The sequence below is a fragment of the Alligator mississippiensis genome, chromosome 1, assembly GCF_030867095.1.
Source record: "Alligator mississippiensis isolate rAllMis1 chromosome 1, rAllMis1, whole genome shotgun sequence".
In the NCBI taxonomy this organism is placed as follows: domain Eukaryota; kingdom Metazoa; phylum Chordata; order Crocodylia; family Alligatoridae; genus Alligator; species Alligator mississippiensis.
In genome coordinates, this window is record NC_081824.1 from 246,116,840 (window position 1) to 246,130,519 (window position 13,680).

General features: G+C 43.4%; 1 protein-coding gene across 2 annotated transcripts; it reads left to right on the top strand.

Annotated features, from left to right (window-relative positions):
• The first annotated feature begins 1,584 nt into the window (after positions 1–1,584).
• On the top strand, positions 1,585–12,716 carry SFT2D2 (SFT2 domain containing 2). 2 transcript variants are annotated; one of them, XM_006268525.4, is made up of 8 exons: positions 1,587–1,720; positions 2,914–3,000; positions 3,993–4,078; positions 7,190–7,271; positions 9,103–9,138; positions 9,233–9,291; positions 10,145–10,174; positions 11,297–12,716. In XM_006268525.4, exons 1-8 carry the CDS (start codon positions 1,658–1,660, stop codon positions 11,334–11,336), a joined length of 483 nt encoding a protein of 160 aa, XP_006268587.1. In that variant the 5' UTR covers positions 1,587–1,657; the 3' UTR covers positions 11,337–12,716. The 2 variants fall into 2 exon arrangements, with proteins under 2 accessions (XP_019331943.1, XP_006268587.1); XM_019476398.2 differs by lacking the exon at positions 9,103–9,138 and having other exon boundaries at positions 1,585–1,720.
• Positions 12,717–13,680: the final 964 nt, after the last annotated feature.

Consider the following 13,680-nt stretch of genomic DNA (forward strand, 5'->3'; position numbering starts at 1 on the left):
TTCTAGACACAGTTGGACCTAATAATATTTCTTTCCTGATACAAATACCTTTCTTGTACCAGAAACTGAATATGCATTTCAAATCATTTAACCTTTCTTGTCTCTCATCATCATTGTCGTCGTCATCATCATCATTATCATTATAGTGAACTGTGAAGAAATTGTTCTTTGCATCGCTGCTGTGATTAGTTCTTAAACTAAACTAAGTTATTAAACTTATCCCACCCAATTCTTTAGTGTATTGACACTAAAGAACTGAGTGGGACCTAAATAAATGTATTTGGAAGATAAGGATTTTTGGAAAAAGATCAAGTTCTGTTTTAAAAGCTTAGCATTGGAAAAAAAATTCTCAAAGAGGTTTACAAAGAGAACCTGAACAGAAATAAGCATTTTAAGAAGATGCACTTTGCAAAACAGGAGAACAGTGTTGTTTTCTAAACAAGCAAATATATAGCTATTCTTTTCTTTGTGGCTGATTCTGCAGGGTTTTACCAAGTGCCCAGTCCAGAGCTGCTGACATTGATGAAAACTACAACGAACTTCCCTGAGAGCTTGAACAAATGCAGCCTGTTGGCTTTTCCATGTAAAGGTCTGATTCTGTAAACAATGCCAAACCAGTGCATGCACAGGAACAGTGTGTAAATTTTAGTGTATACAGAGAAATTAGCAGGATCTGCCTTAAAACAGAAAAGCTGGTTGTTTAGACCAGGATCCTGTGTCCTGGCATTTCCCTCCAGCACTGACTGCCCAGACATGGCCTTGTTCCTAATGGAAGTTCAGAGAGAACAGCCTCCAGGCTGCTGATGGAGCCTGCAAGACACCCCTGAGCTACCAGAACCAGCTCTGGCTGAGGAAGTAAGAGAGTAGCAGGCTGCTGCAGGCCAAGGTGCTGTCAGCTGGCTCCTCCCTGCAGAGAAGCCAGTGTTGCCAGATCTTAAATATAAAATTATTGTATTGGGAGCTTGAAATTATTGCATTTGCTGAAAAACTATGGTACACTGAAAAAATATGCAAATATGTCATCACCTTATTTACTTTATATTGCTCACTGTAGGATGCCAGTGAGTGAGAACTCTGTCGTCAACGTTAAAGCATTTATTTATTTTGAGGCAGTCCTAAGAAAGTGTTGACTGCAAACCCCAAAGTAGGTTAAGACTCCTTGCCAGTGACTTGGGTTTTGCATAGGCTGCATCAGTTAATTTGTACATTTTGAGCACTTTTACTATTATTAATCGTGCGTGGCATAAGGGTTGAAAATTATCATACAAACACGATCATTATCGTACGCCTGGCAACACTAAGGAGCCCAGCCCTATCCCCACCCCCACTGCCCCCAGGTGACGGCTGAAGCCCCTACAGACTACAGCTTCCAGCATGCCCTGCGCTAGCAGCGCCTAGAGCAGAGGCAGGGACTACCCCGCCCGGCATACATTGCTCCAACAGGACCCGACCCTGCACCGGGACTACGGCTCCCAGCGTGCCTTGCGGCCGCAAAACCACCATTCAGGCTAGTGGGTGGAGAGTGACTACGTTTCCTAGCATCCTCCGCGCCAACAGCGGGTGTGATAAACTGGGTCGGACGGTGGTGCCTGCTGGGTGCTGTAGTTCCGGTGCGTGAGTGGAGTCGTGCAGAGCGGAGTGGGGCGCGGAGCCGACCATGGACAAGCTTAAGCGGGTTCTGAGCGGGCAGGACGCCGAGGAGTCGAGCGGGATGAGTGAGGTACCTTCTCCCTCCCCTCCCTCTCCGCACACGCGGCATGGGTTCGAGGCGGCCGTGGGCAGCGTTGCGGGGGCGGGGGGCTCTGGGTTGGGGGCGCCCATGCTGGGGCGGGGGGCACGGGGTGCTTGTGCCCTGCTACTGGCTGGGCACGGGCAGTGTAGGGGCTGGTAGAGGCGGGGGAGCTGGGCTCAGCTAATCCGTAGCATTCAACGGCAGACTTCAGCTCCCTGACGGGGGTCTAAAGAAGATGGAGCTGGGCTGTTCTTAGTGGTGATAGATGACAGAACAAGGCGCAGTGGGCTCAAGTTGCATCAAGGGCGGTTTAAGTTAGATATTAGGAAGGGCTCTCTCACTAGGAGGGTGGTGAAGCACTGGAACAGGCTACCAAGAGCAGTCGTGGGATCTCCATCCTTGGAGGCTTTTAAGGCCTGGTGTGACGCAGCCCTGGCTGGGATGGTCTGATTGGGGATGGGTCTGCTTTGAGCAGGGGGTTGGGGTACGCCTTCCTGAGGGCCCTCGCTTGCTATAATTTGAATGGTGCTCTCTGGATTTCGTTTCTCGCAAGGATAAGGGGTGGAAGAAAGGCCCTGACTTTAGTAAGCACTGACTTTGTCCGGAGATGAAGAACATAGGCTGGCGAGCTGGGCATGTCTGCTGATGAGCGCAGTGGAGAGGCAGTTGGTACTAATCATGCTGGTAGTGGCAAACTACTCCCTTCCTTTCAGTGTGTGGGACTAGTTAGGGACCTTGTCCTGTGGGCAGCACGCAGCTGTTGCCTGCTGCAGCTGTCATTGGGCTTTGCCACAAAGGTGGAGTTCTGTGCTAGCGGTACTGATACTATGTTATGGGGCTTTTCACTAAATGTTGTGATCTTGTGGAGATTCCTGCCCTCCCCCTCCCCCCAAAAGGGGCATAGGCTGCTGATTTAAAAAAAGCAACCGAGCTTTCTTGGAGTTGGCTACAAAATGATATAAAGCAGGGTAGACGTACTTTATAGACCAACTAACTACATTAGATGTGTGTGCGTCTCTCTCTTTGAAATTGATACATTAAAGAAAACAGATGTATACTTTATGGAATAACTCAATTAGATCTGTCTCACTTGCACAAGTTGATATATTAAAGAAAACATGGGTCCTTACTTTATAAACTCAAGGTTTTTGTTTTTTGTGTTTTGGTGTTTTTAATTCCAGGTAATGGATGCAACTACATTAAGCTGGGGCACACGAATGAAAGGTTTCATCGCCTGTTTTGCTATAGGAGTTCTGTGCTCCATCCTGGTAAGACCCCTGTCAACTTTTGCCATAGGTTTGGGTTCCACATGCAACAACATGCATTGTAAACAGTTTGGTGAAGGCTGCAAAATATGCCACCATGAGCCATCAAGCTAGCAAGCTATTAGCATGCATGAGGAATGAAATGGCAGGATCTCCCAAGATACTGCCACTTCGGGATGAGGAGTGGAAGGCAAACTGGCATGTGCTCTGACCCCAAAAAGCAGGGGTTCTGTATAGGTGTGTTTGGATTGTTGCCTATGAGAGAGAGCCCTTTGAAACGCAGGCATGACGCACAAAATAAAGATGATGGGTCCTATTCTTCTGAATTGTTGAGAATTGGATGGTATAAACAGGAATTATTCACTGATATGGTATGTAATTCCTGAGTTTCCAAAAGGAATGGTGGCAGTGGGCCATATCAGATAGGGCTGATAATCAAGTACAGAGTTTTAGACTGAAAGAGGATTGAGATAGTACAAGCTACAGATTCATTTATATAGGCAAAGATGTCGCTTAGCAACAAAATCCCTTTAGTCTGTCTATACAAGTCAAGTAAAATGTAACTGTTATAGCAGAGTTAGGTGCACCTCTAATAAAAGTATGAGCCCTTGATGTGCTAAATACAGCTTTGTAGGTAGTTGTGCGTCCTTTTGTGTCCAGGTACTAGTATTCCTATTTTTAAAAGCATAAGATATGCATAAATGGTCTATTAATGCATAAACTTGATTTCAGCTGGTTGATTTGCCACATATCTGGTAAATGCAAGATTCCTTGTTTATTAAGAAGATCATTGGGCTCCAGTGAAATCCTTTGATCATAATAAAGATTGCAAGCAAGCGCAAATCTGTGCTTCTGTTACCTACATTTAGACTTAAGTTTCCCTACTGTTCTGCAGTACTTTTTGAAGATACTAGTGGGGGGGCAGGAGGAAAAGGTGTGTGAGATATATACATATGGTAACAAAATAGTCACTTTTTCCTTATCTATCTTTTCAGGGTACATGCCTGCTGTGGGTGCCAAGGAAAGGATTAATTCTTTTTGCAGTATTTTATACACTGGGGAATATTGCATCCATTGGAAGGTAACAAACTTCTCTTAACAGCTCTCTCATACCAAGGCAGGGCAGTTTGCATAGAATGATAGGGAGTGAGTGCTCATGAGTGAGTGGCAGAAATTAATCTTGTTTTATGTACACACCTCAAATTCAGAAAATGAAAACAAGTAATACTGATCTTTCAAATGGGTCTAGTTTTATAAAATGGAACATTTTCTTGTACTTTGGCTTTTACTGTTGAGTTAAATAAGCTATCTATGTGTACATGCAGGCAAAAATAGGAGGAATGAGATTTCATGCTTCACAGCTTTAGCAGATTCCTGCAGGGGTCAGGAAAAAATCAATGTAACTTATACAGTTCTTGATATTGTTACGGTTGTCTGCATTTCCTTATGATCCATAAGGTATTGGTCCCTCTAGGTTGGTAGACCCATCATCTTCTATCTGTCATGAAGACTCTTGCTGTAAGTGTAGCCATGCTGCACCCAAGAAACCTCCTGGGCATTGTTGTAAATAGCTCAGTGAAGACTGAAAATGTGTTGGCACAAGCCAATTGGCTAGCAAGGTATTGGAGTGCAATGAGGAATGGATTGGCATGAGGAATAATGTTCAAAGTATAGCTTATGAAAATCAAGAGCGCTGCTTCATTTGGCGTGCTAATACTCTATGGGGCGTCCCATCTTGGAAAGGATGTTGCTGAGCTAGAGGGGGTTCAGAAGTGATGAATGAGCAAGCACCTAGAAAAATCCCTTTGGGGCAAGAGGCTGAAATAGATTACAATTTGCTCGCTACCTGATGCTGGAGACTGATGTGATGGAACATAAGCATGTAGAATGAACAGTTTAGACAAGACAGAAGGGGCGTTTCTGTTCTCCCTGTCCATGACGCCAGAAAATGGGGACATTCAACCAGGGTGGATTTGATTTTTAAATCAAATCGATTTTCAATCACTGTTCAGGAAGCCTTGATTTAATCATTGTTTTCTACAAAAAAGTGAATTCTTGTTTGATATCCTCTGTTCATTTAACTTTTTTGAAACTCTGCACTTTTAGAGAGCGGTAAGGGCTTGACTCATTGTACACAAATTTGCGGAGAGATGAGGGCTGATGGGTAGGTTATCAGGTCTGTTATCTCTCTTCTCCATATACTGCTGTTAACAAGCATGTTATCTCTGGAGGGACAGATCCACAGTTTGAGAACTGAAACTAAGCATCACACACAGATTTCATAGACATTAGGGCTGGAAGGGACGTTGGGAGATCATTGAGTCCAGCCCCCTGCCCCAAGGGCAGAAAGTCAGCTGGGCTCAAAGGACCCCAGCAAAATAAGTGTCCAAACGCTTCTTAACAGAGTCCAGAGTAGGTGCTTGCACCACCTCTGGAGGGAGCCTATTCCAAGCCTTGGGGGCTCAGACAGTAAAGAAGTTTTTCCTTGTGTCCAGCCTAAAATGGTCTTGGAGGAGTTTGTAACCATTGGTCCTTGTCATCCCTTGGGGAGCTCTGGTGAACAGCCATTTCCCCCAAATCCTGATGCACACCCCTGATGTACTTATAGGCTGCCACCAGGTCTCCCCTGACCCTGCGCTTTTCCATACTTAATGGGATCTTCTAGACTGAGCACTGAAAACCATTCTGCCCAATGGGACTCTTTAATCTTTACTAGGGCTATCAAACAATTAACAAATTTGATCATGATTAGTTGCACAATTAAAAAATATATAGTTGCAGTTAATTGCAATTTTAATTGCACAGCTAAAAACTCAAAATTATATGCAGAAAAACACAAAATTATGCAGGTACTCTGTATGGTTGGAGGGGTAGGTATGGGGTGCATGCGTGTGTGTGTGGGGGGAGGGGGGGGTTGTGGGGGTTGGAGCCTGACTGGTGGGGTGGGGGTTCCCCAGATACCCTGGCAGGATGTGAGGTACTGTGGGTCAGGAACAAGGGACAGGAGCAGGAATGGAGGACTCTGGCTTGGGAGTGAGACACAGATGGTGCCCAGAAAGTAACCCCATGGTGGGGGGGGAGGACAGATCTAGGCCTCCATGGTGAGGGAGGGAGTGGGGCAAAGTCAGGTGTAGGGCTGGGGTGAATGGGGCCCTGGAGCCAGAGCGGGTTGTGAGATGGAGCCGCAGGAGGTTTGTTGGGGTGGGGGGTGCAGCTCCCCGCCGCTGCACATACTCCCAGGAGAGGAATGGGGGACACATGCTCCCCCAGTTTTGTGTGCAAGGAAGAGGATGGCTGCCCACTGCAAGCTGGGCTCTGCACCCTGCTTCCTTTGTCCCAGGAGCTGTGGTATGCCATGTTGTATCTCCCATGGCCGTACGGGCAGGGGACACACAGCATGACCTGCGCACGGCCTCCGGGGCAAAGGCAGCAGGGCACAGAGCCCCAGCCTGCAGCATGCAGCTCGCCTCTTTCCTACGCACAAATCGGGGCAAGGGGTGTGCACAGCCGTGCCTCCCTGTACCTCTGGACGAGCCTCTCTTGGCTCTGTCTCATGACTTGCTATGGCCCGGAGGCCCCATTCACCCTATCCCTGCCTCACTTCCTCCTCACTGTGGGGGTCTCTGTCTGTCCCGTTCCCCCCCCCGGTGCCTCTTCCCACTCCCCCTCCGTTAGTATTAGGAAAAAAAACCCATCCAGTCAGCAATGCATCCTGTCCTCACTGGCTGATCGAATGAGTGGTATATGGCAGCACTTAAATAGTGGGTGACATCCTTGACTTGCCTCTATAAATACAGTCCTTGTACTTTCCTCAGGATAATTTTCAGCCAACCAAACAAAATGGAGTTTGGGTAGGAAGCCCAATGACCACCTTTGGCTTTTATGCTGTACTTTTTCTGACAATGTTTCTATTACAAACATCTTCTACTGCTTCTTCTCAAGACTTAGTTTATCCAGCACCCAACTCATGGTGGCTTACTTGCCTGTTCTCCGTTGCGTGCTGATTTTGTTTTATGGTATAGCCCCTAAGTCTTTGCTGTCTATATAGCACTATTTCCCACAGTGAAGTACATTGTTACCTTGTATGCCCATAGCCTATGGTATGTTACAGTAGGTTATGATGGCAATGCAAGCATGCCTTTGCTGTCCCCAGATCTTTTGTGCTCATGCTGTGTTAATTTGCTTGTTGCAGCACTGTTTTCCTTATGGGACCAATGAAGCAATTGAAAAGGATGTTCGAACCCACTCGTCTGATAGCTACTATTATTATGCTAGTAAGTATAACAAGATCTTTGTTTTTAAACCTGTATGGAATTGGAACTAATTTTCAGTTTTCCCTGGAAAGTCCTCTGTAGTGTGTGTGGCGCGTGCACACGTGCTTTTTTGGTGCCGGGGGGGGGGGAAGGGGTGCTGGTCTGGAATGCTTCATTGTGCTATTAAAAATCTTACTGTATTGTTGTTTTTATAATGCTGTACAAATATATTGTTTTGTATAACAGGAAAGAGCAGGTCCTCTGTTCTGAAAGCTTAGTTTAAACCAGGCTACAACAACACAGGAGCTAGTGGTTTGGGTGCATGAAGTGGAACGACAGGTTTTGCAGATGTCATTTTGGAGAAATTTGGCATGCAATCATAAAAGCAAAGTCCGGGCTGAGAAGTGAGAGATTTGTTTGATTAGAAAGTTATGGGAAGAATCCAGTGGGAATGTAGTTAAACATGCATGCTTCCCTACTAATGTTACCCCTCTCTTTACTGGTGTTACTCCTAAGCATCCTAGCTGCTTTCTGAGGAACCTGTAATTGATGTTTCATGATGCAGCACTCTGATGCTTTAACTATGTGTAGATGAATTAAGCTTGCTAAATGAAAGTATAGAGCTTACCTTAGCCAAATGCATCCAACTGGTTACTGGTGTTTTTCTGTTTTGAAGGATCTTGACAAAGTAAGAGTATTTGTCTTCAACTGCAAAGCAGAATTCCATAGTTCCCCACCCCCAAAGTTCTGTCACAATACTGCCATTCCAATTTTCTAGTGGACTTGGGTTGTAGACTTTAAAATGCTTACAAGTAGAGTGATCACCCCATCCCACTGCAATTGGGAGTTGCAACACTTACTTAAAAGTACCATTTGTGCTGAAAACTTTCTACTGCCTTTCACCCTCAGTTTGGGAAATTCTTTAGATTAGTCTCCCTCTTTTTATGCTCCTGTGCTTTTTCTCTCAACCCTCAAATTTGTTACAGCCTCAGTTATGTTGAAAAGAGATCTGACTTAAATGCTCCCATATTATTTGTGTTAATCTGGCAAAGCTTTTTCCGCCATTGTGCTGTTTCCTGCTTTCTGATTCACTGATGAATCCAGGTACATGTGCAGTCGTGTGTAACCGATTATCTCCTGTTGTAATGGCTGGCTGTGTTTGTTTTGCATTCAGCGTGGTGTGTGTCTGAACATGCAACTACCTTTCTAGTAGGAGATTTTAAATATGAAAAAACAGTGTTAGAATAATGACTAAGGTCAGAGACCATTATACTGATCACTTGAGCCACCCTACATAATTCCCACACACAAGCAGCATGGAATGCACGCAATAGTACATGTACCACAGGGCTATAGTACTGACGGTGAAGACCGAAAGATCAGGAACTTGCTTGTTGCTAAGTGGAAACAGTGCCTCCATTTAAAGCGTGTCTAGCTCAAAGTAAGATATTTCTGTTGGGTTTTTTTATTTTAAAAGTATTGCCAACTTGCAGTGTATATTTATTGCATCCTTGAATGACTAGCAAAAATGAAAGGTAGGTTTAAATGGAGAAGCTACAAAACAGTAGCTAAAGCAGCTGGGTACGGCTTAGTTTCAAGGAACAGCTTTGAGAGTACAGCAGAGCCAGTGTAGATATAGCCAGTATCTGTCTGCTGCTTAATTTCATATTCAGAAATGTCATGGATAGAACACTTTAAATGGAACTCTTATATAGTAAACCTGATCCAAGTAAAGCACTAATATTAGTGCTTAGTACTGGCGCTATATATAAAAGCATAGCCATGAAACTTGGCTAGATGTTAATATCTAGGGAATAGTCTGCTTTAACAGCAATTCTCTGTTCTCTTTTAGTTGTGTCTCATACTAACGTTGTGTTCTGCCTTCTGGGTGAGTACTTGAATCTTGCATGTGGCCTGTGGACATTTTTAAAAAATACAAGTAATTGCTGTTTCATGTCTTTACTTTTCTTTCCCTCTGTCAGTGGCACAACAAAGGACTTGCTCTCATCTTCTGCATTTTACAGTTTTTTGCTTTGGCCTGGTAAGTAACTTTTATTTCCCTCTTTCCCAACAATTTGGTTTAAAGCTTTGTTCATTTGCTGGAGTATTGATGGACTTACTCTGGTGTGAATAAGGAAAATGAGTGTTTTCTTTCTCCATCCACCCAAACTTGAGCTTCCTCTCCAAATAAAATTACCACCCTGAGGTTCAAGGTTTTTGAGATGAGCTGGCTTGTCTCTGCTTTTTGCCTCAGAGTTCTGTTTGGCTGGGACTGGGGGCAGAGCATGATCAGTTCAGAGTCCTTCTCTGTGCTCTTCCTTCTGTAGTGTGTCCAGCTGTCTCGCAGCTGGACACAAGGTTGCTGCTGTTCTCCAGATTGATTTGCTTTGGCCATTTGGCACTTCCTTTCATGCTAGCTCTTCCATTTGGGACTATATTGTTTGTCTGTTTCCATTAGTTTGACAGGCTTATACATGGATATTTTTAGGGTAGTTTTCTTCTAACTAGTTTAGGATTTTTACATCATACTAGACTCGCTGCTTTAGATTCTGTAGAATTTAATAACTGTATCTCATCAGTTCTTAAGGTACCAAGTACATTGCTGTTTGGAAGACTAATCGTACATGCCACCAGGGCTTGTATGCATGGGATTTGTGGGGGTTATGGTTAACTAAACACTTCATATAAATCCCTGCTTAACCAAGATGTTTACAATGAAGGTGCTTGAGGAGCAACAGTGCATTTCTCTCCGCTAATTTAATTATAGTGTCTTTTATATACATGCAGAGATGTCTGTATGTTTACTTTTAATATGGGGAGAAGTTGTTGCTTTTATATGCAATTTTTACAGTCAAAACAGCTGCTAATTTCTTTATGTTCTCTTTATTTCTTAGGTACAGCATTTCCTTCATACCTTTTGCAAGGTGAGCTGTTTTGCTTCCACACCACTTAAGAGTGCAAAGACAAAGAATATATCTCTGCCTCCCCATAAGATCTTTGGCTTCTTAAAAAAAAACCCTAATGTTTGTCATGTTACTCTTAAATTGTTCACAACTAATCTCCTCCAAGTGTTGATTTCACCAGTGATGGAAACGCAGCCATTTCTGTGTACCTTGTTCCACTCTAGTTACTTAAGGCTCCTACCTCCAACAAACTTTTTAGCATCTAAGAGGGCTATTCTACTGAAACATGCTTGTTGCTCTCTTCGGATGTAGCTTACATGTGGAATTCTGGGGCCTGTAATCTTGAATGGACATGTTTTGCTTTTAATACTATGTCAAGTCCCAGGCTAGTAACTTCTGTACTTTGAAACCCTGGCACCTTCCAAAATATTCCTGACAAGTCTTTATTGTCAGCTGTCATCACCACTTTAGTTTCCGTCTCTTGTGACCAGACTATGGTCTCCTCAGCTGCAGAAATATTTTACAGTATTTCTAAGGGCCAACTGAAATGTGTGCATGGACCTGGGGAGGTGGAGACTGGGTCAGTTAGCTGGGTATCTGCTTCCACAAGTAAGAGGCATGCAAGTGGTAACTTATTCTAGAGAATGTGAATTTAAAGCACAAAAAAGCTTTCTGATGGTAACTTGTGGTATGCAGTCTGAAATGGAATCTTAAAAATAGTATTTTGGACTGCTTGCACTTGCCAAAACCTATAGATGAGCTAGTGGTTAAAACTCCTGTGAGAAGCTTAATGCAAACTTTCTCTTATGAGTGTTTTTAACCTGTCCATTTAAAACTCTTTCAAGTGAGTGCATGCATGTGTGTGCACTCACATCCTTCCCTTTTTCAGTTCTGGCATCTCCACTCTTTTCTAACTCCCACCCTCACACACCACATCAAGGGCTTTTCCCACTTCCTACAAGCAAGTGAAACTAAATCACATGTATGTACATGGGTCTCAGTTTGTCCTTTAGTGACATTTCCAGACACACGCATAAGCAAATGGTTATAACCTAACTGCAAACTGTATTAATTGTAATTAAAATGGTGAAGAAATGTCTATGTATATGTGAAACATCATGTCATTATTTCTCTCCCTTACAGGGATGCTGTGAAGAAATGTGCATCTGTCTGTCTGTCATAACAAAGCATGTGGGATGCTTTGTGAAGTTCTAGGAAGTACAGTAGAACCATGCTAATTCTTGTGTGCATCTTCCCAACTGTCTTAAACACGTGCCTTTCAGTTGGTAGTGGGAGGCTTCTTGTGCTTAAAATCCAGTGTATATAGTTACTTTTTGTAAGCAATGGTGTCCGAGTCAGAATGTTGAAACGGTTTATTATCTGAAACTATCTGTTTAGCAAAGCCAGATTGGGATCTAGATCTAACTCTGACCTTTATATATGTATTACAATTGTGCAGAACAAAACAAATAATCCTTGAAGAGCCACTGTTGGGCCAAAAATCAGAGGATCCTCAGCTGGCACAAGTTGGCATGTTTTGCACTTTGATGAAACTGTACCACTCTACACTGCTGAGGATCTAGTCTTGCAGGAGAAGAAATATACTTCTCACTGCTTTCTGATCTTTTATTGAGATTTAAAAACCTCACTTCCTCCCACTTAATGTTTGCACTCACTTTGGACAGTGAAACCTCACTGATCTCTTTATTTTCTGGCTCTTTTGCAGGAGCCTAGTGCTTCAAAGTCCGGTTTTAGAACTGCTGAAGGAAACTCTTTTTTGACTAAATATTTCTAAAAAATAACTGTTTAAACTACTAGGTGTTTCTTTAATGTAGTAAATGAAAATGAGCATTGATCATGCCTGCAGACTATCCCCCTTAGGGAAAAGTACAAGGAGTTCACTGCAACCAAGGTAAACAAAGCTCTCTGCCTGACAGGGACCTGGGGTTTTTGCCTTGCTTGCAGCAGCTACTAGTATTGCAAAGCAAGGCAGAAGCTGCATCTTTCTTGTGCTGTTTAGGGCCTGTCCTGTCCACAGCTGTTTATTGCAGAAACAACAACCCCATGACTTGATAAGAACTGATATTTAGTTTGTCTGGACACAGATTTTATTGTGCTTTTTTCTAAATACTCTTGTGTATGCTTTGGAATAGGCATTTTTGCCCACCTTTTTACAATACCTTCTACTGACAGGATGTGAGGAGCTTGTGTGTGTTTTTTCTTTGAATAGGGGGGAAGACATGGTCTTTGTTCCCACTAGTTCAAAACCTTTATTGCCTCTGCCTACAGGCAAGATGTGGTAAATCCCCTTAGAGATCATAGGTCACTGACCAGAAGAAATGCACAGCTCAGGTGATCTTCAAGTGCCAGTACCCTCTTCTGAGGGGAAGCATCATGAGGAAACTTTATTTTTGCTAAGGAAACGGGTCCAATATTTAACTGCCACCTCTGAACAAATAGCCTCCAGTGGCTAGGATTTTTTATGAAGCAAAAATTCCAAGATCACTTTGGCATTCTCTCAGACTGAGATATATTTCCTGATAAATAAAGCATTGTCACAGTCCTTGGACACACTTTTTACTTTGGGTGGAATATATTTACTACTTAGCCAGTTATTACCTTGCTGGGGCAAAGGTCTGGGAAGACTTATTGTACAGCCTGATGCCAGAGTCCTTGGTGTCTTGTGCAGTTCATAAGGCCCTCACTGTAGCCATATTGGAGTATGATTACAATATGAACCACACTGGCCACCAGATTAGTCTTATCTATACAAGAAAAAAGGTAACCAATATTTATAGCCTAGCAAAAGTCTTGATCAGATCAGCAGTAAGCATCAGCTCCACAGTGAAGGTAACCAACTTGGTGGCTTCCAGGAAGCTATTAAAAACTTAGGAGTGCACAAACCTTAAAGTGCCCTTCAGTTGCTCAAGACAACTTAATGCATTTCACTGTAAAGTTCCCCTTCAAAACCTCTCCTGTAAAAACAAACAAACAAAAAAATCTTGACTGATGGAAGGGCCATTTCAGTAGGCCATTGTAACCTACTGTGATCGTTATAGGATCCTGTCTTGGAAAACCATGCCCTGGCCATGCTTGAAAGTATGATCACTACAGAAAACTATGCAAAGTACAGCCTATGTCTATGAAGTAAAGCACTGGGGATTTAATAGAGTCGGCATAGCAATTTCAACATTATTCCTTTTTTTTTTTTCCCTTTACCATTCTTGAGCAATAAAAGGTACATGAGACTCTTCCTTTCTCTATCTGTGGCTTTTGAAACTAGAGATAGCATGATACCTTGAAGTAGCAGTTTCCCTGAGTTGTCCAGGTCTTAACAGCATTCATTTATTCCCATGCTTGGAAACAGTAGCCCTCCAGTCTAGATCTGGGGATCTGTCCATTTTAGCCTCTGTTGCAATCCTGTTGGCTGGAGGTTACCATCATCAGAGGATTACATTGTTCACATCTTGACCTCTGTTCAGTTAGGGTACATCCACTCCACAAGCGGGTGATTTGGAAGTAGGGGC